The 26,300-nt window shown below is 46.8% G+C and overlaps 1 protein-coding gene and 1 long non-coding RNA gene across 8 annotated transcripts; one reads left to right on the forward strand and one right to left on the reverse strand.

The window, feature by feature from the left end:
- Positions 1 to 332: 332 nt before the first annotated feature.
- Arhgdib (Rho GDP dissociation inhibitor beta) lies at positions 333 to 19,251 on the reverse strand. 7 transcript variants are annotated; one of them, XM_006237563.5, is made up of 7 exons: positions 19,118 to 19,177; positions 18,937 to 19,010; positions 10,997 to 11,189; positions 9,629 to 9,712; positions 6,715 to 6,791; positions 3,631 to 3,694; positions 333 to 992 (listed from the first exon to the last, which is right to left on the reverse strand). In XM_006237563.5, the coding sequence occupies exons 3-7, from the start codon at positions 11,172 to 11,174 to the stop codon at positions 793 to 795; spliced, it is 603 nt and encodes a 200-aa protein (XP_006237625.1). In that variant the 5' UTR covers positions 11,175 to 11,189; positions 18,937 to 19,010; positions 19,118 to 19,177; the 3' UTR covers positions 333 to 792. The 7 variants fall into 7 exon arrangements, with proteins under 7 accessions (XP_006237625.1, XP_006237623.1, XP_006237626.1 ...); XM_006237561.5 differs by lacking the exon at positions 18,937 to 19,010 and having other exon boundaries at positions 19,118 to 19,251; XM_006237564.5 differs by lacking the exons at positions 18,937 to 19,010; positions 19,118 to 19,177 and adding an exon at positions 18,726 to 18,846.
- A 54-nt stretch (positions 19,252 to 19,305) lies between these two features.
- Positions 19,306 to 23,585, forward strand: LOC134486856 (uncharacterized). The gene is made up of 2 exons (XR_010066291.1): positions 19,306 to 19,682; positions 21,084 to 23,585. It is a non-coding gene; the product is annotated as an uncharacterized LOC134486856 (long non-coding RNA).
- Positions 23,586 to 26,300: the final 2,715 nt, after the last annotated feature.

A 26,300-nucleotide genomic window follows, 5' to 3' on the forward strand; every position in this document is an offset into this window, starting at 1 on the left:
GAAACTTGTGCTTCGCTCAGACAATGTTGGGAGCCCATGTAGCAGGAGACGGTTTGATTTGACCTACGAGTCAAGCCCAAGAAGAGATTTCTACAGGGAGTGGGGTGTACATCTCAATCTTAGATGGATCCATCCTGAGGAAACATTTAACAGTAAATGAAGTTTAGAATGCTCATTCTCTGCTTTCGATGACCATTATACTCTGACAACCTATTGGCAAGGACATAAATAGCCCATGGACCATGGTTCTCACCCATACTCCCATTCACAAGACAACTCAAAATGCGCGCCTTATGGTACCGTTTTCGTTGGAAGGGAAAAGGAAGGCAGGGTCTCAGTCACACACACAGTGGTTTTATTTTTTCCTTTGGTGTTGTTTACAGTGTCTCCCACAAGAGAAGAGCTCCCATTGGCAGAGAGGGTGATGAGATTCATTGAACCAGTGGAAGAATAAGTTTCTGAACAGAAGGCCACGGAGCCATGAGCAACAGCTTGCCCGTTTCCTGGCCTCCAGGACTCAAACTGGGAGAAGAGAGGAGGCCACTAAATGAGATGGAGAACTTCAGAACTCTGGCCTTGCTCTGCTCTGGGGAGACAGTCTGAGGGAACATGCCGGGTTAAAGCCTGGGTTTTAAGGGAACACTCTGAGAGATGGGGTAAGATAAAACATATCAGTGATGAGGGGTGTGTGTGTGTGTGTGTGTGTGATAAAGGACCCAGCAGGGAACAGGGAGGGAGGAGGGAGAACGCAATGATCAACATGGTCCGGGCGGGAGGGATGGACAGATGCACTCAGTCTGTCCAATCCTTCTTAATGGCCAGGTTCCATTCCCAGGTGAGGTGGTCCTGCTTGTCATCATCGGTGAAGAAGGACTTGTTGTGGTAAGTGCCTCGGGCCAACATGCCCTTGGGAGCCTCCTCTACTGGAGTGAGGAACTCGTACTCCTCTGGTCGAGGCCCGTAGCTGCCAACCATGAACGTAGCTTTATCCACTGGGAAGGAAGAAAGGTCCATTAGTGTGAGAGTCTGGTGTCAGATAAGCATACTAAAACTGGGAGAGCTGGAGTGCAGCTCACATGAGAGAAAGCGGAAACGACAGTGCCCAAGCCTGGCCGAATGTCAGTTTTAGCTAGAACAGTTTTTTCTAAATTTTTTTTTTAACTAAGCCATGTGTGCCCAATTCTGTTTGTAGCACCAGGGAAACTAAGGTACGAGTTTATTGCAAGGTCGAGCTGCACACACCAGAGACCTTGTCTCAAGAGACCAAACAATCCCTCCAGACAGATATGTTAAAGCATTCTTAAAACCCAAATTCCTTTGAAAAATGTGATTTACTTTGCCACTCCCCACACTTGGGGGCGGACGTTCAGTAAAAGTTTCAGAGTCTATTCTGATTATTAAGCCAGAGTATTAGGCTACTTAAGTCACTGTACCTACAGTGTCTTTACAGAGATGTAGCAGACTGCACCATTAAAAACTGACAGACAGTCAGGTGGGGCTAACAAGATGAGACCTACATTTCCGGCCCCAGTCTTGAAGCTATTTACGCTTGGCAGCACGTAGGGCATTCCTTTTTCTCTATGTAACAGACTTCAAGGACCTCTTGTCTGCAGTCATTCTATGAGCCTCTTAGTTGGAGAGGGTTACTGTAAGATCTGGTGATCAGGATGTGTAGAATTTAGGAATTAGAATGTTAGATGGGAGGGGAGATCCGCAAATTGGTTAAAAGTTCAAAAATGGAGAACTGGTACCAGCCGTCAACCAGCCATACTTACGAGTGGACCGCTGGGGTATGCATGAATTCAGAGCAGCTGGGGTTTAAATGGCAGCGGATAGCCGGGAGGTCGGGCACGGCTGCCCTTTTAACTGTTGCAGCTTTGAGGGACAGCTGCATGCGTGCCAGGGGCTGCTTGCCTACTGAGCCAGCACTGCCTCTGGGCTTGGAGGGAGTAGGAAATTGAGCTGGGTTTTCACCAGAGCAGACATTAGCAAGGCCAACCAGTGTTTCTCGGGTCCACAGTCTTCCCTGGAATTTCATAGATGGGTTCCTACGTCCTGTGGTCACATCAAACAATAATTTCCCTTGGCTCTTTTGTCTCTTTGGGGACTGGGCTCTGTTATATTGTTCCCACCTCTGACACAGAGTAAGAAGGGCCAGGAAGGAAGGTGGAATTGTTTGGGTTACCTTTCTGCCCAAGGTATGTCCAGATTGACAGCGGAAAGAATGGGTGGTTGGTTATACACTTCAATTACACTGCTTTCCTTAGCCTAGAGACAAGTGTTCCTCACTTCTTGGTTAAGAGACAGGAATACTGTCTCTCTGTCCCTCCCGCCCCAGTGGAACTCCTGATGCTCACCCCTAGGACACAATCCCAGGGCACGTCTTTCTTGTTTTTCTGACGTGCTTTTACCCTGTGAACTGTGTGTGTGTGTGTGTGTGTGTGTGTGTGTGTGTGTGTGTGTGTGTGTGGTGTGTGTGTGTGCGTGCACGTGCATGCACGTGTGTAGGCCAGAAATTGACCTCAGGTGTTCTCCCCAGGTGACATCCACCTTGGTTTTGTTTCTTTTATTTTTTGAAACAAGATCTTTCCACTGGCCTGGAACTCACCAATTAGTCTACATCAGTCATCCAGTGATACTCCAGGATCCTCCTGTCTCTACATTTCCAGGCTGGAATTCTTACCACCATGCTGGCTTGCTTCTGTTGGTTCTAGGGCCTCAAACTCGGGTGCTCGTGCAAGCCCTTTTCTAACAGAGCTATTTCTTCCTCTACTTGTTCACTTCTGATGAATATTTCTATGACTTTGTCTCCAATTCACCTTGATTAATCTCTCCATACAAGTAACAAACTTAAATGCAGATTCCGGATGTTGAAGGCTAGTAGTTTGCCTCGACTGAACTTGGCATTTTGAATGATGGCTCAATGTCTGTCTCCCTTTTCCTCATGTACCTCATATACCTGTATACCTGTATACCTATATACACCATATACCTATATACATCATATACCTATATACCTCATATACATCATATACCTATATACCTCATATACCTATATACCTCGTATATATCATATACCTATATACCTCATATATATCATATACCTATATACCTCATATACCTATATACATCATATACCTATATATTTATACACCTATATACCTCATATACCTCATATACTTATATACCTCATATACCTATATACCTATATACCTCATGTAACTATATACTTCATATACCTATATACCTATATACCTGTATACCTCATATACCTATATACCTATATACCTCATATACCTATATATCTATATACCTCATATACCTATATACCTCATATACCTCATATACCTATATATCTATATACCTCATATACCTATATACCTCATATACCTATATACCTTAGATATGTCATATACCTATATACCTATATGTTTATATACCTATATACCTATATACCTCATATACATATATATCTATATACCTTATATACGTCATATACCTATATACCTATATACCTCATATACTTATATAACTCATATACCTATATCTATACCAACTCTTGTAAGTTTATAAGCAAAGGTCGTCTGGGGCAGAGATTGCACAGAGAAGTAGTTGTGGACAACCTCTTACCTTTCATCCCATTCCGGTACGTCTGCTGAACATACTTCAGGCCAGACACAATATCCTTATTCACCTGGAGATGAGAAGCCCACAAGCAATTCAGATTAGAAACTCTTTCTGCTTCTTCTGTTTTGTTTGTTTGTTTGCTTGTTTGCTTGTCTGTTTGAATATTTCCTGCCCATCCCCTCTAGCTGAACCAGAATTGGAGAGGCCCAATCGCAAGGCTGAATGCTGCCAATGCGGGCTTCATCCTTCATTGCTGAAATACTTCTCCACTTAGCTGCTCTTCGGGAGGGCATTGATTAAAGCACTGCCTAGGTATTCTTCACCACATTTCTCATTCCTCAGCGGCTTAGGAAATCATCTCTAGCCCTGTCTCCTCAATGCTGCCTGTGAAAACATGGCCCCTGTCTCAGAGAAGGTTATAAAAATACCAATGGAAAATTTTATGTAAGTCTGCGAACACCATATCCTCAGAGATGATCCACCAAGCCTCTGAGAAACAAACAAGAGGGAGCGAAGTAGTAATGGAAAATCAGGCCTAGGATAGGCCGAGTCACTGAGACTGGAGCCTAGACGGAAGGTTAGGGGTCATCAAAACACTCTTCCCATTAATAATGGATGGAGCCCACTGGCACCCGGCATGCACTTCCAGACTCTCTCACCACGGTCATCATCTGAACTGTTGCTACTTTCCCTACATCCTCAGTGAAAATCCATCAGGGTGGAGTGGAATTGCAGACAAGCTAGCATTTTGTTTTCCATGACTCATTATACCTGGGCCCGAAGTGGGCGGTCTGTTACCTTTTCACTATGGTCATGTCTATACAAACAAGTTAAAGAGGACACTGACTCATTAGCTGTAGGACCTGGGGAAACGTTCAACAGCAGAAGAATGAAAGCATCTTCGATAATTTCCTCCGTGAATAATTACGGCTCCCTATGCACACAGTGGGTACAATAGTTGGAACCAAACTGCCAGGGCTGTCCTTCATTCTCCTGATGTTTGTGAAACAGCCCAAGAGTGAGCACTGTCACCTTGGAGTCTAAACCGTCTAGGTTAGTGGTGTGTGGCCAAGCAACCAAAAGCAGCTGGAATGAAAACAGCCTCATGGAGAGATGGTGATGAGAAGAAGCCTCACACTTCCTAATCACTCCCACTCTTACAGCCAGCCCCAGGGAACGGGGGAAATGAATGCGACTTTATACAAGCCTTGGGCCTGACCCTTGGGCCCAGTGGGACTGCATAGCGGGAAAGACAGTTCAAGCAGTAGCAAGAATTTTAAATGAGGCATCTGCTGTGTGAGTGGTGCTCCACAGAGGAACCCCTTAATAGAAACATATTTAGGGCAGGAAAAAAGTTGAATATTTATATAATATCTTCTTCGTCCATGCCCCCTGGATACTGGATCTCCCCGCCCCCACTCCCAAAGTTTTGATGACAGGAATGAACCTGAGGACTGTGGAAGTCAGAGGTGCTTCATGCACTTAAGGGGCAGAGAACAGGCAGTGGAGACTCCAGAACCACCCTCGTCCGGGGTTCTCGGGTGTTGTCAGTTTTAGGATAAGAAGAGCCCCGAGAGAAACAGAGTGCTGGAGGATTGTAGGTAACTGCTATGAGAAACGCAGTGTCCTTGAACATTTGTCAAGAAATGTCAGTAAAGATTTAAGTACCTTTTTAATTACTCATTCCCTGATCTGGGTTCCTTCTAACTGTAACTCCAAGCTGGGACAAGCTAGAGACTGACTCAGCTTTACTTGGGTACTGAGTGGTTCTAACCTTGGCGGAGACTGGGGCAAACTTCAGAGGTGGACTAGACTCAGGGGTTTCTTTGCACCCCCATGTGCAACCCAAGCATCTCTAGGCTCACCTACATTCCTAGACCTCTGCCCATCCTCTTAGTCAAAAGCTGCTGGTTGGGTTTCATGTGTAAACACAAGTTTTCTTAGCACACCACGTGTAATTTCTTTGTTTGTTTTTTTTTTCTTTTTTTTTCCCGGGGCTGGGGACCGAACTCAGGACCTTGCGCTTCCTAGGCAAGCACTCTACCATTGAGTCAGTTCCCCAACCCCAAACACAAGTTTTCTAAACTGACAGCACAGTGGTGTTAACGACTAAATCCTAGACCGAGGTGAAGTTGTCCTGTGCATATTAGATGGGAGCCTCTCCCCCGAACCCCAGTTGCTCTAGTAATAAACAATACGGCAGGAAACAGCTCAAGGGACAGGTTCTGGGGTGCCAACAACTATTTCCAAGATGAGGAGACGTTAGGTATTTTGGTATGCAGGTGGCTGTTGAACCTCCTTGAATCATATCATGCACCCAGGAGAAAGATGGGCCCGGTGTGCACCGGAGAGAGCAGATGGCGTCGTCCTGGTGGAACCCTGGAGAATATGACTGAGTGGAAATGACGGACAGCCAAGACAAACAAACCCTGAGAGGCAAAACAGTGCATCTCTCACTTATTTGCTTTCAAAGTCAAGGTTGTTTTTCTGAGATCCATAGTTACTCATGTCTGTCTACTCAGGAGAGGTGAGCTTTGTCTTGCTTAATTTCACTATTATCTGGCCGCCTGCCCCACAAAATGTCTCTGAAATTCCTAGCCATTTTGTTAAGCCCGCAGTTCCTGCATCTGCACGAACGGGGGAGTTGGAGTAGCCTGTTTTCTTTTCCTAGTCCTTGAATCATTGGTTTGTCCATTTCTTGCCATATATTCATGAAGACCTACCATTTACAAGGTTGTGTGAAACAGTGGTAGGAAGGGCACGCAATTTTAGCCTACCTCTGGGTGCTTAGGCTGTGTGAGGGGGAATACCCAGGAGTGTGTGAGTCAGGGGTGGAAGCCGCAGGAGTTCCGAGAAAGGATGACAGTGGATGGAGAGGCTGAGGTGTCCCCGCTAGCTAGGGAAAGGTGGGAAGCAAGGGTGGGTCTCCACAGGAAGAGCTCATAAGTGGAAACAGGTTATTCCAGAACCAAGCTGGGAAAAGGAAGACCACGACAACCAACCCCAGGACAACAGTGATGTCAACCTGCACAACGAGGCAAGAAATGGGTCACAGGAAAGTTCAGAGCACCTGCAGGAGATACTTACTTTGAAGTTAATCTTGACCCTGTATTCGATACCTTCCTTTAGCACAAATGTATCCTTTTTGAGCGCCTTGAGATCACCTGCAGAAGAGCATTTACAATGTTACTATCCCCGGAAGCTGCCACATAAAGAAAGAAAGCTAAGGTTCAGCCACTTCTGCTGGGCCCACCTGGGTTACATGATTCATAAGGATCCCCTCAGAAGACATGTGAGATTACACACAGGCACACACACACACAGACACACACACACAGACACGCACATACACACACACAGACACACAGACAGACACAGACACACAGACACACACACACAGACACGCACACACACACACACAGACAGACACACAGACACACACACACAGACACACACACAGACACGCACACACAGACACACAGACACACAGGCACACAGACACACAGACACACACACAGACACACACACAGACAAACACACACACAGACACACACACAGACACACACACACAGACACGCACACACACACACAGACACACACACAGACACACACACACAGACACACACACACGCACACACACAAACACACAGACAGACACACACACAGACACACACACAGACAGACACAGACACACACACAGACACACACACACAGACACACACAGACACACACACAGACACACACACAGACACACACACACAAACACACACATACACACTAGCTGAAATCTTACAGCTTAGTTTTTTTTTTTAAAAAAAAACAGTAACATAGTAAAGGGTTTTCATTCAGTTTAATGTCAATGCCAAAAATATACTTTTTCCCCATAATTCTTTGTGAAGATAAATCTCTTTTTTTCCCACAACTTCCAATCAGTACTCAAGAAGATGACTGTATTTTTTTTGTTATCAATAACAAAAAAAGTGTCAACCAACTAATCAGCCTCGAGAAAAGTGAGCTAATATACCGTCTACTGAAAACTGCATGCATATGCATAGCTAGATGAAGACATGAGGGCTTCTTTCAAAGAAATATAAAAATATAAATACATAAGAGCATCAGCCTTTGGCTTTCAAAGAATTGATAGACTTCAAGAAAATTCCCCTCCATCAATTCATACAATTGATAGTAACTATTGATAATATATGGTATTTTAAAAACTGCTTTCAGTTTTTATAATTATTTAAGTAAGTGCTCTCTTCGTACTTACTGGACTTGCATTTACATTATACACACACACACACAACTCAATTGTGTATGTGTGCATATACAAGTGAGTATGTGTGCACATATGTCTGTGCATGTATATGTGTATCCTTAGGTATGTGTTTGACTTCATAAACACTATTATATGGCTTTAGCACAGTACTTTCTCTAGGACAGAAAACCAAACCCAGGTTTTCTCTTCTGAGAAAGGAGGACAGAGACCAAGCTCTTCTGCCTGGTCCTCCTTCCCCTCTGGACATGTCCTCAGCAGCGTCAGACCTACTCTTGCAAACTGACCGTTGTACCTGGCCACATGACCCAGCAGGAGGAGGAGTGCAGGAGGAGGCCTGAGTCTGGGTGAGAGGGCGAGTTTGTGCCTGAAGTGATGCAGCAGCGTGGGGCCGTGCATGAGTGCGTGCGGGTGTCTGCCCTGCTGATTTCAGCTGAACAGGAAGCCGGCTTCTCAGGCCCTGATTTCCTCCCCTTGATAGAAATATCCATATAAGGTAAATCGCATATGCCCTGTGAGAGGAAGCTCTGCTGTTAAACCGGCTGCTCTAGACCTGTGCTTCCCTGCCGGCTTCCGTAAAGCATTGAATTTGGCAGCAAGTCTTCCCTTCCAGATCTACCTTGGGCACTGCACCCTCATTTGGATTCATGACCCCTTTTCTCAATCCTCAACACTTTCCCATGAAGCCCATCTTCCCCGTTTCAGCCCATCTCCTTCCAAACCACCTAATGGAGGCAAACGGCTGTTAGTCACAAAAGGTGAAAAGAAACACTGATTGTTATCTTCGGGTTTTGTCAGAGAAATTGTTTAGAAACAGAGCTTTAAGCTTTGGGTGTGCTGAGTGGCAGAGTGTCTGTCTGTCATTATCCAGGAGGCATTGGGGTATCCCAGCCATACTGGGGATAAGATTAACTCTTTTGCTGGCGTTCAAACCACGTAAACACTGCAAATCTGGTGATGCACAGCATCTGTGTCAGCATTGCCGCCCGCACTGTCTCCTACGAGAACAGCTTCTGTTACGCGGGGAAACACACACAGGTCTGAGTAAATGCTGCACAGCTGAACCTATCAAAGATGGGAAACTGTAGACTGAAGAGACCGCATGCACAAGGACCTCCTGAACCCACATTTAAGATATTCAGAAACAAAGGAATAAGCACCCCCTGCCCTAATGAATAAAGCTGTGAGTGCTAGCTCTGGAGCAGTGGGGACAGGCGGGTCCCTGGAGCTCATCAGCTCAGACCGACCAGCCCCAGTGAGAGATGCTGGGGTGCACTTTCTTGGTTGATGCTTATTGCAGGAGGACCCAGTTCGTGTGGACAATGGTTCCCCTGGGCTAGTGGTCCTGGTGCTTTAAGAAAACAGGCTGAAGACACTTTGGGGAGCAAGCCAAGCCAGTAAGCAGATAACTGAGGTTAACATCTGGTCTTCCCATGCATGCACATATATGCACTTTTCACATGTACGTGAATACAGAATCAGAACAGTTCACAAATACACACATGCACACCAAAGGTGTATAACTCTCGGTTGATCCACTACATTGAGTCGGGAGCTGGATTTTTCATTAAATATGGCAAGCAGTGGACACTGGGAATGCAACGGTTTGTGGACTTGTCCCAGCGCATCTCCAAGGGCCACCTGACTAGTTTTCTCCAGTAGGAAAAAGACCAAGTTTTCCCTGTGACATCTTAGACCCTTCCAAACAGTAGAGACGTGTTCACTCACCAGTAAGGTCCATGGTGATTGGTCCTGGTGCACTGTCACAAACAAGGCTAAGCCGGGTCACAGTCACGTTGGGAACTGTTGGGTCTGCAGGGTTCAAAAGAAACCATAAGCACATGGAAGGGCATCGTATGGGAAGTGCATGAGTGTGTGCATGGAAGTGTGAGCGTGTGTGTGTGTGTGTGTGTGTGTGCATGCATGTGTAAGTGTATGTGAGTGTGTGAATGGGAGCATACATGAGTGTGTTCATGTGTGCCTCAGTGTGTGCATGCATGTGTGTGTGCATGCATGTATGTGTGCATGTGCATCCATGTGTTTCATGTCGTAGATGATGGAAGAGAATATAAAGAGAAAATTAAATCTCTATGTAGCAATAGAAATAGAATGGCAGGTTCACTATGCTTAGTACTGATTCCTGTAGGAACAGCAGAATTGTGATTTTTCTAGTTCAGGCATTTATGGACTGTGTTGGCTACTTTTAGGTCAAGCTGGCAAAGCTAGAGTCATTTTGGAAGAGTGAGCCCTGCTTGAGAAAGCGCTCCCACCAGACTTGCCCGTGAGCAAGCCCATAGTGCATTTCCTTAATTCATGGTTGTTCTGGGAGGACTCAGCTCATATGGACATTGGGTTGTGGTCCTGGGTGCCACACGAGAGCAGGCTGGACAAGCTATGGGGAGCAAGCCAGTAAGCAGCACCCCTCCATGGCCCTCGGCTTCAGTTTCTGTGTCCAGATTCTTCCCTGGAGTTCCTGGCCTGTCTTCCGTCAGTGCTGCACTGTGATTGTGGAAGGGTAGGACAAATCCACTTTTGACTCTCCAACTTGCTAACTAAGACACAGACCCATCTTAATTATAAGTCTCAAATACTGAGACGTAGATTCAGGCCTGTCGCCGTGTCGTGTGTGTGTGTGTGTGTGAGAGAGAGAGAGAGAGAGAGAGAGAGAGAGAGAGACAGAGAGAGAGACAGAGACAGACAGAGAGAGATAGAGAGAGACAGAGAGAGACAGAGACAGAGAGAGAGATACAGAGAGAGAGACAATGGAAGAAACATCCAAGGAAGAAAGGAAAATAAGTAGGGACTGGTGGAGAACAGAATAGAGTGTAGTGGTCTGAAATTCTACGTGCTCCATGTGGGTAATTTTTGTCTGCCTCACCTCTGACTCTCAAGCAGTCTTCAAAGAAAACATAATTATACAGTCCATGACCTTAGGCAGCATGTACAAATGGCGCCTCGCCCACCTAACCGTGAAGCCCTTTGCTCCTGACTGTGGTCAACAGCAATGCACGTCTCCGTGGAGGCCATGCCTGACACCTCACCACACACACACACACACACACACACACACACACACACACACACACACACACACACCTGCTACCACGGGGACATCTCCCAGCAGTGTTTTCTTGTACTTGGTTAGACTCTCGTCATCTTTGTCCATCTCCTGCAGCTCCTTCAGGGACTTCTGAGGGGGCGGCTTGTAGTTGAGCTTGCTGTCCAGCTCATCCTCTCCCTCCTCCAGCTGTGGCTGCTCATCCTTCTCCGTCATCTTGATTGTTCCTTACTTGAGAGAGAGAGAGAGAGAGAGAGAGAGAGAGAGAGAGAGAGAGAGAGAGTCCATTAGCTACTAGGCTTGCTATTATTGGAGACCTGTCCTCATCAGTGATTTTCAAATTGTTCCTCAACACAGTTCATGAAATAGATAGCATTTCCCATCATTTCTCTGGCTTGTTCAGAGACTAAAGCTACAAGACTAAACAAGTTTCTCCTGAGCAACGCACTACAGTGAAGAAACGTAGCACAGACAATCCCAGTGACCGACTGCTAGTTTCCCTCCAGTGCTATTCCCAGTGTGCACAGCCTGAGTTAGGCTGACCGATGGACAATTATCTGTGGTGAAATGGCTGGTTACTTCTCATTAACTTATTCTTTCCTTGAACACTTATCAGAACTTAAAGGGGAACCCTGGAGAAAGCAGACTTCTCACGCCTGCCCCGCGCATATGAATGGCCCCACGTATGAATGCCCCCACTCCATGCTGTTAGTCGTAGCTTGAGAGCAGATACTGGGTTCTAGGTTCTTCTTGAGTGCCCACCCTCACCTGTAACATTTGTGCAGCTCCACATTTTATGATTTTCACTGGTGACTGATTCCTTCCCCTCTGTATCCTGTGTTCTTTTGACATGCCACCAAACAGAAAAGGACTCAAATTCCTCTAGGCAAGATGGTAAGTACAAATTTCTTTTTCGGGGCCTTCTGCCAGGTTCCCACTTTCTTTTGTATTTCCCTCTATTTCTAGTGACCTCGTGCTCTCTACATACTGTAGGTCAACTATAAGTGTGGCCTAATACAAAATCATTAGTTTTAAAGAGTGTAAGATTTTTCTTCAATTTTTTTTAACTCAATGGCATGACTCTTGGGCATGACATTTATATGTGACAAGATTGTGGAACTGTGTGTCAAAAGGTTGGACACACACACATGAAGTCTCGCCTGGTCATCATGATGCATTCTTCCTCTAATTAATCAGTGTCTACACTTACTTGTCTTGTGTAAACAGAACTGAGGAGGAATAGAGCAAAATTATCTTTTTTCTGTGTGAGTATTGATGAGCATCTCTCAATACCACTTTTCAGAGTCCAAACAAGGTTAAGAGGTAAAATATTCCACCTTCTCACCAAAATCACTGGGAAAATTGAGACCTGAGGGTTAAGAGACTGGCTCCCCATGACACAGCTGTGAACGTCATAGTGTGTGGCCGAAGGCCAGGGAGATGCCTGGGCAAGGATCGTCAAAGCTGCCATTTCTCTTCAGTCACACGAGAAAGACATTCTCTATCACATCGTATCCATAGTGACACTGGGAACGTCTGCGAACTCTCCGGGGACGAGGGAACTGACAGGCCAATTTGATTGCAGTTCTGTATTTCAATGTTACTGACGCAACAGGAAGGAAAATAATTTAGAAATGAGGACGAACAAAAGCAAGTTTATGGGACAGAAGAAAGAGAAATGGTGGCGTGTGGAGCAGGGCTGAAAGAAAGGTTGAGATGAAGGAAGGCAGAGAAAGAAACGAGGGTCCGTTCGTTTGTCTTCCAGCACAGCATCAGGCCAAACACCAAAGCCCTGAGTAGCTCTGAAAACCACATGGCAATGCCAAGGTCCACTTCCTACAGAGGAAGGAAGCAGGTAGGCCAGTTCCTGTGGTAACCCTTGTCTCGCTTGAACCACCAGCATCATTTGAAGCCAAGACTCCAGAGATCAGGAGAGAGGACTCAGAAGATCAGCAGGGAAAGCATAACGACTAACCCAGCTCATATTCCAAACAGCACGCGGAGAAAGAGCAGAATGAACTGGTAGTAAAAATAAAGAAAGATGTAGCTGGTGGATGTAGCAGTTTGAGGACAACCTTTAAGGGACTGATGAAGAGCAAGTTAGAGAAGAAGAATCAGATGAAGCACGGTCTCATCTGGTGGCCACGACAGCCTAACAGATAACCAGGGTAGAGAATCCATAAGCAACGTGACAGAGCGTGAGGCCATTTGCATGAACAGGTGCATCTCACTTCACAGGAAAGAACCTTCTAGAACATAATGCCTCTGTTCTAGAGTTCCCCATTGAACGCCTGACTGTTGGATGGTGTCATTACGCCCAGTCATTAGTTCAAGATCTCATACCTTGCAAAAGCTGTAAATTCTAATTCTTGAAAAGAGCAAGAGAAAGAGGGAGGAAGAAAGGGTGGTGGGAGAGAGGTAGAAAGAGGGAAGAGAGGCTGACGTAGGACTTGCAAACTTCTCACTATGTGGGCATTGGCAAATGAATTCTTCCACCATCTGGGTTTTAACCTTATTATGAAATCACTTTACCATTTAAATTTATTGTTATTTAAATTTTTTCACAATTAATTGCAAACTGATAAATGTTTTGTAATACCGAGATAACTTTTTAAAGACGTCGAAGAGTAGAAGACAATGTATGGAATCTGGTATCGGTGCAGGAAAGGCGGGAATTCCCGAGCCACATTACAATAACTTGGCAAAATTGCAGCATAAGAAAAAGATGTGAGACCAGATGATCCAAAGTCGCTCGCTGTGGGAAGGTAGCTAGTACGGTAATGAAAATATCCAAAATATCTGGAAAGGTGATTCTCCATTCAAAGGGGCAAGAAAGCCACGGCTTGTTGGTGAGCGACCACTGTTTACAAACCCTTCCCTTCAGAGCACGCTGACATTTAAGTTGCTAGTCAGAGCCAGGGAGGAAGTGGAAGTTGATGATTTGTATAAGGTCCCACTGGTTTGATTGGTGATCCTTCACGTTTTGGAGATGACAGGACTTGTTTGAAAAAACCGGCTAAGCAGAGGCTGGGGGGATGGTTCAGCGGCCAAGAGCAGCTGCTCTCCTAAAGGACTCGGTTTTGATTCCCAGCACCCGTGCAGTAGCTCATAAACATCTGTCACTCTAGGAGATCCATCCCCCTTTTCTTGCTTCTATGGTATGCACACAAACATGCATGCAAAACAGCCATGCACATAAAAGTAAAAATAAAAACACTCTTTAAAAATATAATAGTCACTCTGGTCTTCAGTCCAAAGAGGACAAGAATAGAGATATAATTCTTTATTCCTTTAGTCCACAGACTCATGGACCCTGAAGACCTTCATACTCTTATCATTGTCTGAGACACTGTCTAAGGTTAAACCTGTAAACTTTCTGGTGAATGCAGTCCAGTCGATTGCCGTGGAGGAAGCTTTCTTCCTCCTCAGGCATTGCTACATCGTTGAGATTGAACCCCAAAACCAAGACCCTAATTATCCTCCCAAAATGTTGGATATACAGAGCAAGATGTCATAAGACATCTGTGTCTTATGAGTGTAGCCACGTGGCTAGTGGTTAGGTCTATTCGATCCGGGGGTGATTATCTCCTTCCTCAACAGCCCTCCTCACATATGGAGGTTGGTTCTGGCTCTCCGGCAGTGAACTCTTGGGCATGTGTTGTAGCCACGAGGACCCCTCCTCTCTTCATCTTGAGGGATGGTCTTTAGATGAGTCGCTGTCCTCAGCCTCTTTCTGTGTCTTACAGCCTACAGTTGTGTGACAGCTGAATTGCTGTTCAGTTACTTCACCTCATCAGTATATTTGAGGGAAGAATACCGTGTTTAATTATTTAAATTCCATACCACTCTCTTAAAGGTGCTACAATTCACATGTACGGCAACTCCTCTAGGCTCTGCCCAGCAGGAGCCAGGTGTGGCTTACCATTCTCTCTCTCTCCTCTCTCCCCCACTTGTTCCCAGCTGGTGTCTCCCTCTTTCCTCTCTCTCACTCTCTGCCCCTCTCTGCCCCTACCCCTTTTCTAGGTCCCCTTTTCTCCCCCCAATAAACTTCCTTTTTTGTACAAGGCCTGTCTTATGGTGGTGATTTCTCAGGGGAGCACCTTGGCAGGGCCAGTGGAGGTGCTCCCCCCTGCCACATTATACCTTGGTTTTATAAAATACAACATACATAATTTACTTTTTACCCCCCCTAAGATGTAAATCACATTTCTTTTACCTAAACCTTTTGCGACACAAAGACTATGGTGAAAACAGCTGCAAACAGTTACTGAACTGTTTCCAGTAAAAGCTTGGCAATGACACACTTGGTGCATCCCATGAATTATTGCAAGGAATCACCAGATACTGTGCGGGAGACAATGTGAGCTATGTGTTACAGGAACAGAAAAAGATAGGAGAAAATAGTAACTATGACTTAACCTTGGGTCAGCGTACACATGTCTGACTGTTAATATAGCTTCATATGAGTTGATGGTCACGAAAACAATGAGATCTTATGCTAGCAGGAAATAAATCCCATCCCAGGTGAATTTAGCAACATGATGTTCATGTTTGATAAAGTGGGGACTTTGAGGAAGTTGGACAAGGGACTCAAAGCCCAGCTTTGAAACCGACTTCTTATAGGACCTAAGCAAGCCACTAACATCCACCAGAGATGTAGGGAAAACGAGCCTTCCTCACAGCATCAAAAGGCTGAACCATGAACTGTATTGGCCAGTGGATGTTTAATAAATATTACTTCCTTTCCTCATCTTCCTTCCTGGCCCTGCTACTGTGTCTTTAGTGGGACATAACTTCCTAAACAGGAAGTGCTTCCCCTGGGTATAAACCGATGGTGTGGAGTCCTTCCTCCTTAGTATGCAGCAGTCTGTTTCTCTGCGGAGAGAGGACAGGACCTGCCTGAAGTTTAGGAACTTGTGAGGATTATTTATAAATGAAATCCAATGTGAAAATGGGACAATGACTACTGTATTTCTTTCAAAATACCTCACATCAACAATCCCGTTTTAGATTTTATTTTCTTGATCCTTTGCCTGACTGAAGGTTCGCTCTGAAGAAGATAGATGAGTAGTCAGAGAAACTGCCTCTAGCTCCGGGAAAAATGCAGGGAGGTCTAACTACACTGCAAGGCTGGGTCGGCTGGGGTCTTACCCTGCACCTCTGAGTCACTAAGACAGAAATGGAGGGAGGTATGCGGTGGGGGTGGGAAGAGCAGGGGCAGGGGATTTCCCACAGTAGGGCCCAGAGCCCAGAGCCCAGAGCCCAGAGCCCAGAGCCCAGAGAGCCCAGAGCCCAGAGCCCAGAGCCCAGAGCCCAGAGCCCAGAGCCCAGAGCCCAGAGCCCAGAGCCCAGAGCCCAGAGCCCAGAGCCCAGAGCCCAGAGCTGGGTTCTTGTTGAGAACTGCTGGCTTTGCTGCTGCCTGGCTTTGGGAGACCCCAGATTATTTACCGGGGCATCCACAAAGGCCTCCTCTGTCGCTTCTGGAGAAACCCCTTCAGTATTTCTGGCCACATGAAAGAGTTGGCTCTTTCTGGGGCATCTCAAGGCCATTTCCTCCCAAGTCAGCTGCATGGGCATCCAAAACTGGACGGGAAGAACCAAGCTACTGATTGAGAGGAGAGGAAACCCCCTTGTAAGGTGCAATGAAGGGGGCGTGATTCCAGAAAGATCTCTCTCTCTCTCTCTCTCTCTCTCTCTCTCTCTCTCTCTCTCTCTCTCTCTCTCTCTCTCTCTCTCTCTCTCCCATCTTAAAAATATCCCGCCGCCATGTTTTTTAAAGACAGGGTCTCACTCCGTACCTCGGGGCTGACCTGGAACTGCCTTTCAAAGGCTACGATTAAAGTCGGGCCCCACCCCTGCCACTGAGAACCAGAGGTTCACCTTTCCCTTCCTCAGAGAAACAATCTACTTCCTGCCTGTGCATTCCAAGCGCGCTCTCCCAGCTCTGCTTTTTGGTGCAGAAAAAAGATAAGAGTAAGACTCACTCTACTATGCTTCTCCCCCCACTGCGTGACCCTCTTCTTTCACAAATACTGCTTTAAACCATCTTCAAAGACAGCTGCACTCCGGAAGCCATGACTAGGCAAAAACGAAGTAGACACAGTCACCAAGGTTCTAAATTAATGTGAGAAGTCAGATGCAATTTCATGGACACTGAGATCATCAGACCCCCGGGGAAGGCTCCGTGGAGTTGTGGCCAGCCTCGGTTGAGGAAACCAGAGTATTAGCAGTAAAGGACAACCTGGTAAGATCTCACTGTGTGGATGAAAGCACCCGTGATCTTTCAGGAGCAAGCGAGGCCTGGGGCCTGCCACTGTAGACTCTGCCTGGGACTCAACCCACCGTCCACCAACGTAGTCCATATCAGAGCAGCAAAGGCACGCCCGGTGTGGGATTAGAGGAATCTTCTCCCACAGACAACGTCTAAGGCTGTCAGCTCTTTTACCATCCCAGTAGATGAACTACACAACACTTCCTTAATTCTCTTCTCCATTCTCTGAGTATGAAAATCTGGAGTTTCTCAATACCGGGCTTGGCACACAGAGGGCTCTGAGCCAATGCTGTCTGTCTTCTCTCTGCTTAATTTTCACCCCACAGGGCTCCTTCTCCCTTCCTGCTAGCTCAAGTTTGTCACATATCGTATTCCCATAAATTCCCCTCAGAATAACTCCGCTGTTCTGAGCTTCCAGTGGAAACAAAACTGTGTGGCTGCTCCAAGCACCCCCCCCCCGCCCCCTCCCCGCCCCCGGGACAGAACCAAGCTCTCCAAAATGGTGAAGGACCAAATTCTAAGGGCTAGAAGATGCCCATGAGGTTTAAGATGGCTAGCGGGTTGTTCCTCATTGGCCGAGTGTGGGAGATTGGATGGCTCATGTTCTATCAGAAACCCGAAGGTCTTGCAAAAGAATAACCTTGTTTTTGTCACTAAGCCTGTGCTGTATTTGAACCTGGCAGGGATACACACTGAGAAATGTCACTGAGAGAAATGGCACCTGCCGGTGACCAATTACCAGCCAGCGGGTCACCACTGATCTCTTCTTGAGTTCTCATGTGGGGATCCAGTGTGCCAAGCCTGACTTCACAAGGCTGTTGGTGTCTTTGTGAAGGGGTGGTTTGGGGGCCTTCCTGTAAGGGTAGTTAGTCTGCCTCCCTCAGGGTTTCTCAGACCCACGATACAAGTAACCGGAGATGGCCCTTGTTGCCTGGAAAACCTGATAGAGAGAAGACAGCACGTCTAAAGCACTTCTAGCAAGGCCAAAGTTCAGACCACAACAGCTGGAAGGCCCACTGACCACGTTTATAGCCGGGCCCACGCAGACTCTCCTAGTGTCTCTCCCACAGTCTTCTCCACATCTTCCAGGTCTACGCCAGTTCCCCTTGATGTGGAGGGCCGCTTTGTTTTTTTGGCCGTCACAGTGAATATCTTCCTGCCCATCCCACTGCAGGAATTTAATTCCCCTGTTTGTGTTAATGGCTTAGTATTTGACAGCTCTGAACCATATTTTCTCTCTTTGCAAACAGTCTCTTTAAAGCGTGCTTAAAAACAGGAAACCGCACGGTCTCCACCCCAGCACAAGCCACCCCTCCACCAACGCAGGGCAGTCGGTATCAGCTCAGAGGTAGGCTTTTCCTTTCCCTGAGCTTAGCCAAATTCCAGCTCCTGCCTAGCAAGGGACCACCCAGTGCCGCACCCCCACCCCACCCCCCATTCCAGGTATCCCAGATACCTTCTCTAGAACATTCTGGTAGCAGGATACTCTCTCCTACCTCCTTCAGCTTGTCACCCTTCCCAGGGCTGACTTCCCCTTTCTGCCCCAGCAATCTTGTTAGCACTTTTCTTATCATGAAGTGTCTTAAAGAACCGCCCTTCTTAAAAACAGCAACAGCTCCCCCTGCAAGGGCCCAGGGTGGTTCTGAGATTTCCTGCCTGATTCTGCGCCCACCTGCGACCTCCCCCCACCTCAGGCATTCAACTTACATTCCAGGCTCCTGTCCGCCCTGTGTGTCTCTGTAGGTTACCTCTGCCTGTCTCTCAACTCTGACTTCTGAGTACTGGCAGTTAGAACAGGAAGGAAGTTAGAGAGAGAGAGAGAGAGAGAGAGAGAGAGAGAGAGAGAGAGAGAGAGAGAGAGAGAGAGAGAGAGAGGTTTTAAACGTACTTGAGGAGGAAACCCTGGGCTGTCTCGAATCCTGCACTGTCTATCTTCTGATCAGCCGTCTGAGCAGCATTCTTGACAATTAATGACACATGTGGAGCAAGCCAGCCCATGTGACATAGACGCATGAGTGTGCATGCTGGGGGAGGGTCCCCATAGCTATGTGTGCTTAGAATGTGTGTGCGTGTCTAAAAGCATAATCTTGGGGAGAGACATAGAATCCCCAAACAGTAATAATACAGTAAAATATATAGGTTTTACTGTGTGCTACAAACCTCTGCTCCTATAGAGTCCCTATCGGCTTCCTTTCCTTTTTCTTCCTTTTCTTCCTTCCTTTCTTTCTTTCTTTCTTTCTTTCTTTCTTTCTTTCTTTCTTTCTCTCTAGAAAGACAATTTGCTGGCAGGAAATGAGGAGTAGAAATTGTGAATGTTAAATGTATATACTGGGTGCTAAATTTAAATAATTTGTCTTCAGATAGGTTCTCTCTCTCTCGGAGCTTTATTCAGGTTGTAATTCGAAGATGCTGCCGTGTATCGCACCACAAAGCCTTCAACGGAATAAACAAAAGTAAGACAAAAGCAACAACAACTGCTGTTGGTTACATCTAGGAATGCAGGTCGTAAAAGAAAATTCAGCTTCATTAATTCATCATCATCTAACACAGAAATCTGTGTCGGTCACATGGATGCTAAAATTGACTCTGAAGCTATTTGAGGACTGGCTTGCGAATAAATTTAAATGAGAACAAGCTGCCAGCCCCATGTGCGATCTCGCTGAAGACAGTTGCAGTGTACACTTACTCTAACACGCTCCTCATGGCTACGGTCAGCAATGCATGCTCAATTACACTAACATTTCAAGGATCACCGTCTGTATCAATACACTTAGTGACTGCCACCTCAACAAAGGCACTTGTGGGAAATGGCATTTCTTCACTCATCACCCAAATATGCCCCATGATCTTGTTATTTTGAAAGTCACTGTCAGGGACTAATGTTGGTGGGTTGGTCTGATGCTGCTATGCATTCAAATGCTAAATACTGGCCACCAAGATGTGGTTGCCCCCAACAAGCAGATCTTCAGTAGACCAAGTGATGCTACGGAAACCTTATCCCCCAGTTTAAAACTGCTGGTTAGATAGAAGTGGCTACAGCCAATTACTGGGGAGAACAGGCTGAGGGTCCCAGGTAGGGACCACGAGGAAAGAGAGAGGAGGAGGCAGGAGAAATGAGAGGTAGGAAACAGGAGGTTCCCGTTAGACGTATAGACCAGAAGCACGTGGCCCAGTAAAATGTCCCAAGGGTAGACTGATGGAGCATAAATAACCCAGGGGAGACTCACACGTCAACCACTCGGGGTTCGAAGCTGGGAAAGTAGATAGTGCAGTGTACAGAAAAATAGATTAGGGGTAACCCCCCCAATTGTGCTTAGCTGATTAAATAAATCCATAGGACTTTGCCTTGATTATTTGGGGGTGGCTTGGTCCTATTAATAACTAGTAGAGTCTAATACAAGTAATTGACAGACTACATTTTGTTCTTAGGGTAAGTAGAACCAGAGTGACCAAGAGGCCAGCAGTCATACACTAGAGAAAAACAGACTGACCTAGGGAATGTATGAGAAGGACATGAGGGGGCATTGTGGGCTGGATGCTGGATGATTGTATGTCACCTTGACACAAACTATTGTCAGCTGAGAGGAAGGAACCTCGCTTGATAAAAATACCTCCATTTGATAAGGAGAGTCCAGCCCATTGTGGGTGGTGCCACCCCTGGCTTGGTGGTTCTGGGTTCTATAAGAAAGCAGGCTGAGCAAGCCAAGAGGATAACGCCAGTAAGCAGCACCCTCCATGGCTTCTGTACAACTTTCCACCCCCCTCCCCCCCACCCCCTTGTTTGAATTTCTGGTGTGGCTTCTTCCTTTGATGGACTATGCTATGTCAGCCTAGTCCCTTTCCTTTCTGTCTAGGTGTTCCTACCTGGTTGTCAACTTGACTACATCTGGAATGGACCACAATCCAGAAATGGAGGGCACACCTCTGATCCAGATGTTGAGGCTGGAAGACACAGGCTTCTGACCTGATCCTGACATGGAGATCTTGAGGCCCAGGCAGGGCAATGCATGCCTTTAATTCCAGGAGACTGAGGTAAGCAGATCGCTGAGTCCGAGACCTGCGGGGGACAAAGTAAATTCCAGATCCAGGCGTGGTGGTGCACACCTTTAATCTGGGCCACGCCTTCTTCTGGAGACCTACCTGAGGACTTCGGAAGAAGGAAGACTGACTCTTTTCACCTGCCTGCACTTACTTGCCAGCACATCTGTTGGAACCGACTTCTGCAGGATTCCAGGTTATACAGAAGACCAGCTAGAACAACTAGCCTCATGGGACTGAGAAACTGCTAGATTCTTGGACTTCCCATTCACAGCTGGCCATTGTTGGGTTAGTTGGACTGCAGACTGTAAGTCATTCCAGTAAATTCCCTTAATATAGGGGGACATTTCATAAGTTCTGTGACTCTAGAGAACCCTGACTGATACACTTCCCAAGTGGTTTTGTTTGTGGTGTTTCATCAGAGCAATAGCATCTCTAACTAAGACGGGGTACAAGCCTGAAAACCAGCACTCAGGAGGCTGAGGCAAGAGGCTCTCAGATTCGAGGTCAGTAGCCGGGGCTACATGGCTATATAGTAAACCCTTTTCACCAGTGACAAACGAACAAATAAGCAAACAGAAAACTGCATAATTATACTTCACAAAGTTAATAAAGTCCAAAAACAGAGCTATTGTATAAATTGCAAGATAATATGCAGGTAAAGATAACTTTTTAAATACAGTGGATAGTTGCGCTATAAATACAAATACCTTCTCATTGGAGTTAAGGCCTGCTCAACAAGAGGAGACCATGGTGGTACAGGAAACCTAGCTAATGACCCAGTGCTACTGGTTATTGGTGGAGAATCTACAGCCGTTTCTTTCCTCAAACAGCATAGTCTCGGACAACCATCTATAAACATTTGCCCGTAGTGTACCCAAAGATAAATGGAGTCCTCACCCCTCATAAAGAAAACTTCTCTTTGCAACAGACAGAGAACCCTGCAGAGAACCACACCTCACTGAAATTCAGAGCTCTGGCCCTCGGTCCTGATGAATACATCCACAAAACACCCCCACATCTAAGGCTCAGACAACATTGCAGAAGAGGGTGTGGGAAGATTACAAAAAGCCAGAAGGCCTGAGAGTTTGATGTGAGATTGTATCTCCTAGTAACCTCAGAACCTGCACCCATGAAGCCTCACAAACATGACTGCCTGAGTGTGAGCCCAACAACAACAACATCAATGGACGTGCAAAAGTGGACTGAGAAAAACCCACAAGGCTTCAACCCCCACACAAAGAAGTGCTGGGAGTGGGAGTGCCCAGGGAAGAGCACAGCGATGGTTTGTGCAGTGTCAAAACAGTTCTGAAAACACAATGCAAGTAACATACAGGTCGAGCTGTCCATGTTCAGGACATGCATATATATATATATATATATGCAATAACAATTAATGGGAGAAAAAAAATCCCTCCAGCTTTCTGCCCAGAGCACGTGAGTGAGCCATTCTGGAAGTGAATCTCCTGAACAGATAAACAGTCCTGGCTGATACCTCATTATGATCTAAGACCTGAACAGAAGCCACCCAGCTATGACCTAACCTGACATCAGAAGAGACATCGTTACTTCTGTTTTGTCCATTCAAGTTGGGGCTTGTTTGTCACACAGCAGCACCTAACCAATACACTCACCTGGCTCCTGGAAAACACTCATCCCTACCCTTGTCTGCCGTTTACTCCTTTGCAAGTTCCTGTTTCTCTCATCTCATCACCGAAAGTTGTTTCCTAGTGCGGAGAGTGATTCTCTCTGCAGGGAGGAGTCTCTTCCTAGAGTCTTGTGCATAATCTGCTTCTTGTCTTTATTGGATTTCTACTCAAATATTAGGCCACCGAAGAGGTCCTCTCAAACCACACATTTAAAGAGAAAATGGAGGGATGGCTCAGCATGTAAAAGGACTTGTCGAGCGTGACAATCTGAGTTCCATCCAGATGGCAGAGGAAGAGAATTCACACACACACTCACACACACATTCATACACATGGATGCACACACACTTACCCACACACACTCACATGCACACACATACACACACACACACATTGACACATGCCCGCTCACACACATGTGCACACACATACATGCACACTCACACACATGCATGCACACACACTCACCCACACTCACACACATGCACACACATACATGCACACTCACACACATGCACACACATACATGCACACTCACACACATGCATGCACACACACTCACCCACACACACTCACACGCACACACACAAACAATAGCACACCCCCACACAAACATGTCCTCCCCCAAAATAAATAACTGTAGTAAAAAATTAAAATTGTGTCCACAGATTACTCAGATTTATTTTTATATATAACATGAAATAACGAAACATATTTTCTGTACATATTTCCCTCGGTTTACTGCCATTTCTCCTGGAGAGTAAGAACCCTCCCACAACAATGATTTCATCCCATCCACTCCTTTCTTAGGGGCTAAAACACTGCTCACGCTCGTCCTAGGCTACCAACAAATGCAGCAGAACTAGTATAAGAGAATAATACACTGGGGAACAGGGTCTCTGAAAGCAGAAGTTGTAGGTAGCTGGTAGGGGAAGAGGAAGAGGGCCTGGAGAGGGCAGGCTGGCTTCAGTGAAGCAAAGGGAGAAGTAGGGCTGAGCAGCCATGCCGACAGACCCACACAGTCAACATTGACTTGATTGCTTCTGCGTTGATCTTTCCTTGTAAAACTCTTTAGGACCTTTTCAGATCATTGTGATTGTAAGATAATGGTAGGTTGACAGAAACTTGTAAGGAAGCACACAACCTCTTCTTGAATGTGTGCCATCCAGGGTCATGGTAACAGGAGTTGAAAGAAAGGCTATTCGGAGAGAGAAGGGGGGAGATGAGGGAGGGAGAGAGGGAGGGAGGGAGGAGGAGGAGGAGGAGGAGGAGGGGGAGGAGGAGGAGGGGGAGGAGGAGGAGGAGTGATCCGTCATGAGCACTTGGAGGAGAATGAGGAAAGAAGGGACAGAGAGGGAAAGAGAGTAAGAGAATGAGAGAGTAAGAGAGAGAGAGAGAGGAGGGACAAACAGCTTCTCTTATGATGAGTCAGACATACCTGGACATTGCCAGGTAACTGTGGGGTGGAGCCTAGACTAAATGTCAACTGTGTGTGTGTGTGTGTGTGTGTGTGTGTGTGTGTGTGTGTGTGTGTGTTGGTGGATGTTAGCATTCTGTCTAAGATCTACCCCTGGCAACAGCCAGGTATGCCTGACTCCCTATAAAAGGGGCTACTTGCCCCCTCCTTTCTCTCTTATTCTCTTGCTTCTCTCTTGCTCTTGCCTTCCTGCCCCCACTCTCTCCCTGTTCCCTTTCCCCTTCTCTCTCCATGTGCTCATGGCTAGTGTCCACTTCCTCCTCCTCCTCCTCCTCCTCCTCCTCCTCCTCCTCCTCCTCTTCCTCCTCCTCTTCCTCCTCCTCCTCCTCCCCCTCCTCCTCCTCCTCCTCCTCCTCCTCTTCTTCTTCTTCTTCTTCTTCTTCTTCTTCTTCTTCTTCTTCTTCTCTCTCTCTCTCTCTCTCTCTCTCTCTCTCTCTCTCTCTCTCTCTCTCTCTCTCTCTCTCTCTCTCTACCTGTACTACCCTCTTAACTCCCCTCCAAAAGATGCCTCAACCTGGGACCGCAGAGGCACCCCCTTCCCCCACACCTCCATAGAACCTATCCCCTCTATTTTATCTTTTTATAAACACATCATATGGTGCCGAACCTCAGATTTAGAAACTCTACAGGTTTCCATTCCCCTGCTATCACATGGAGATCCGAGGCTCTCACTAGCCTAAACTTCAGAGAACTGGAAAGTCCCCTCCCCACACTGGTCAGAGTAAAAGTCTGCACGGTCCCAGGGGACAGTTGTTGAGCTCGCAGCTACCCCTGTGCTGCCCTGAAGACAGAGACATTCAGTCTTTTCACTGACCCGCATTCTAGGACATTTTCCCTTGTGTGAGATTTTCCTCTCTCCTTTTGGGACAGTTTCTTTCTCACTGCTGAGAATCCCAGGCAGGGCCTGGGTAAACTGCTCTCTGTGTGCTCAGGGCCACCAATTCAGAGCGTAGCCTCAGCCCATCACGTGACTACCTGGTGGTCATGCTTATGCTAGAATCTCTCTGGTTATTGATGATCTACACACACACACACACACACACACACGCACGCACGCACGCACGCACGCACGCACGCAGGCACCTCTATCTCAGAATGCTAGTAGCTGAAATTAATAACCCTATTCTCACGCATGGGCATGGGTCTATCTTCGCAGCCTTGTCCCTACTTACTGTGATGCTGTCTTGGTCTAACTCACAGTAAGCAGAAAGCAGCATCTCTACGTGACCTCTAAACTGGCACTTTCTCGATAGCGATCTGTAGTGTAGGCTTCCGCTCCCCCCTCCCTGTTGGTGCAGCCCGATGAAGCTCCTGGTTCGCCCTGTGAAAAGTGGGTCTGGCCCCGCCCCTTGTGTCCTGCCAGGGCCTCTGTGAGACTCACTTTCCCACACCTGCGACCTGCTGCGGACCCTACACTTGCACAGAAGTGAGGGCGAAGAGAGACTCCTGTGCTCTGCCCACCACGGTCCCTGCTTGGCTGCCCGCTGCAGCCAGGAGAAAAACAGTTTTCCCCCTGTCCCCTTTGGACTGTGTTCCACAGCCCGCCACAAGAACAGTGTATAGGTTGCTGGAATACAGAACACGCTAGTTCAGGCGCGTCCCCCACCCCCACCACCGACTTCAGAAGTACTGGGCTGCGGCTTCCAGCTGCTGAGAGGAAGTTTCACTTTACTCTAAGTAAACTCATCACAGCAGCCACCGCCATTCAACAGCTCCCTGGCCCTGAGCTCCCTCCGCACAAGCCATTATTGTAGCCTCAAGCGATCTGTGCTCTTCAGACTGTGCACATGTCCCACGCTGCCAGCCAGGGTGTGCACGCCCGGTGCCTCAACTGCACATACACTCAAGCCTATCTTCGAAGACCGGCCTGCTCTCTTTAAAAGACGTTTCATCAGTGATATGTGCCC

The sequence above is a fragment of the Rattus norvegicus genome, chromosome 4 (genome assembly GCF_036323735.1).
Source record: "Rattus norvegicus strain BN/NHsdMcwi chromosome 4, GRCr8, whole genome shotgun sequence".
Taxonomy (NCBI): Eukaryota; Metazoa; Chordata; class Mammalia; order Rodentia; family Muridae; genus Rattus; species Rattus norvegicus.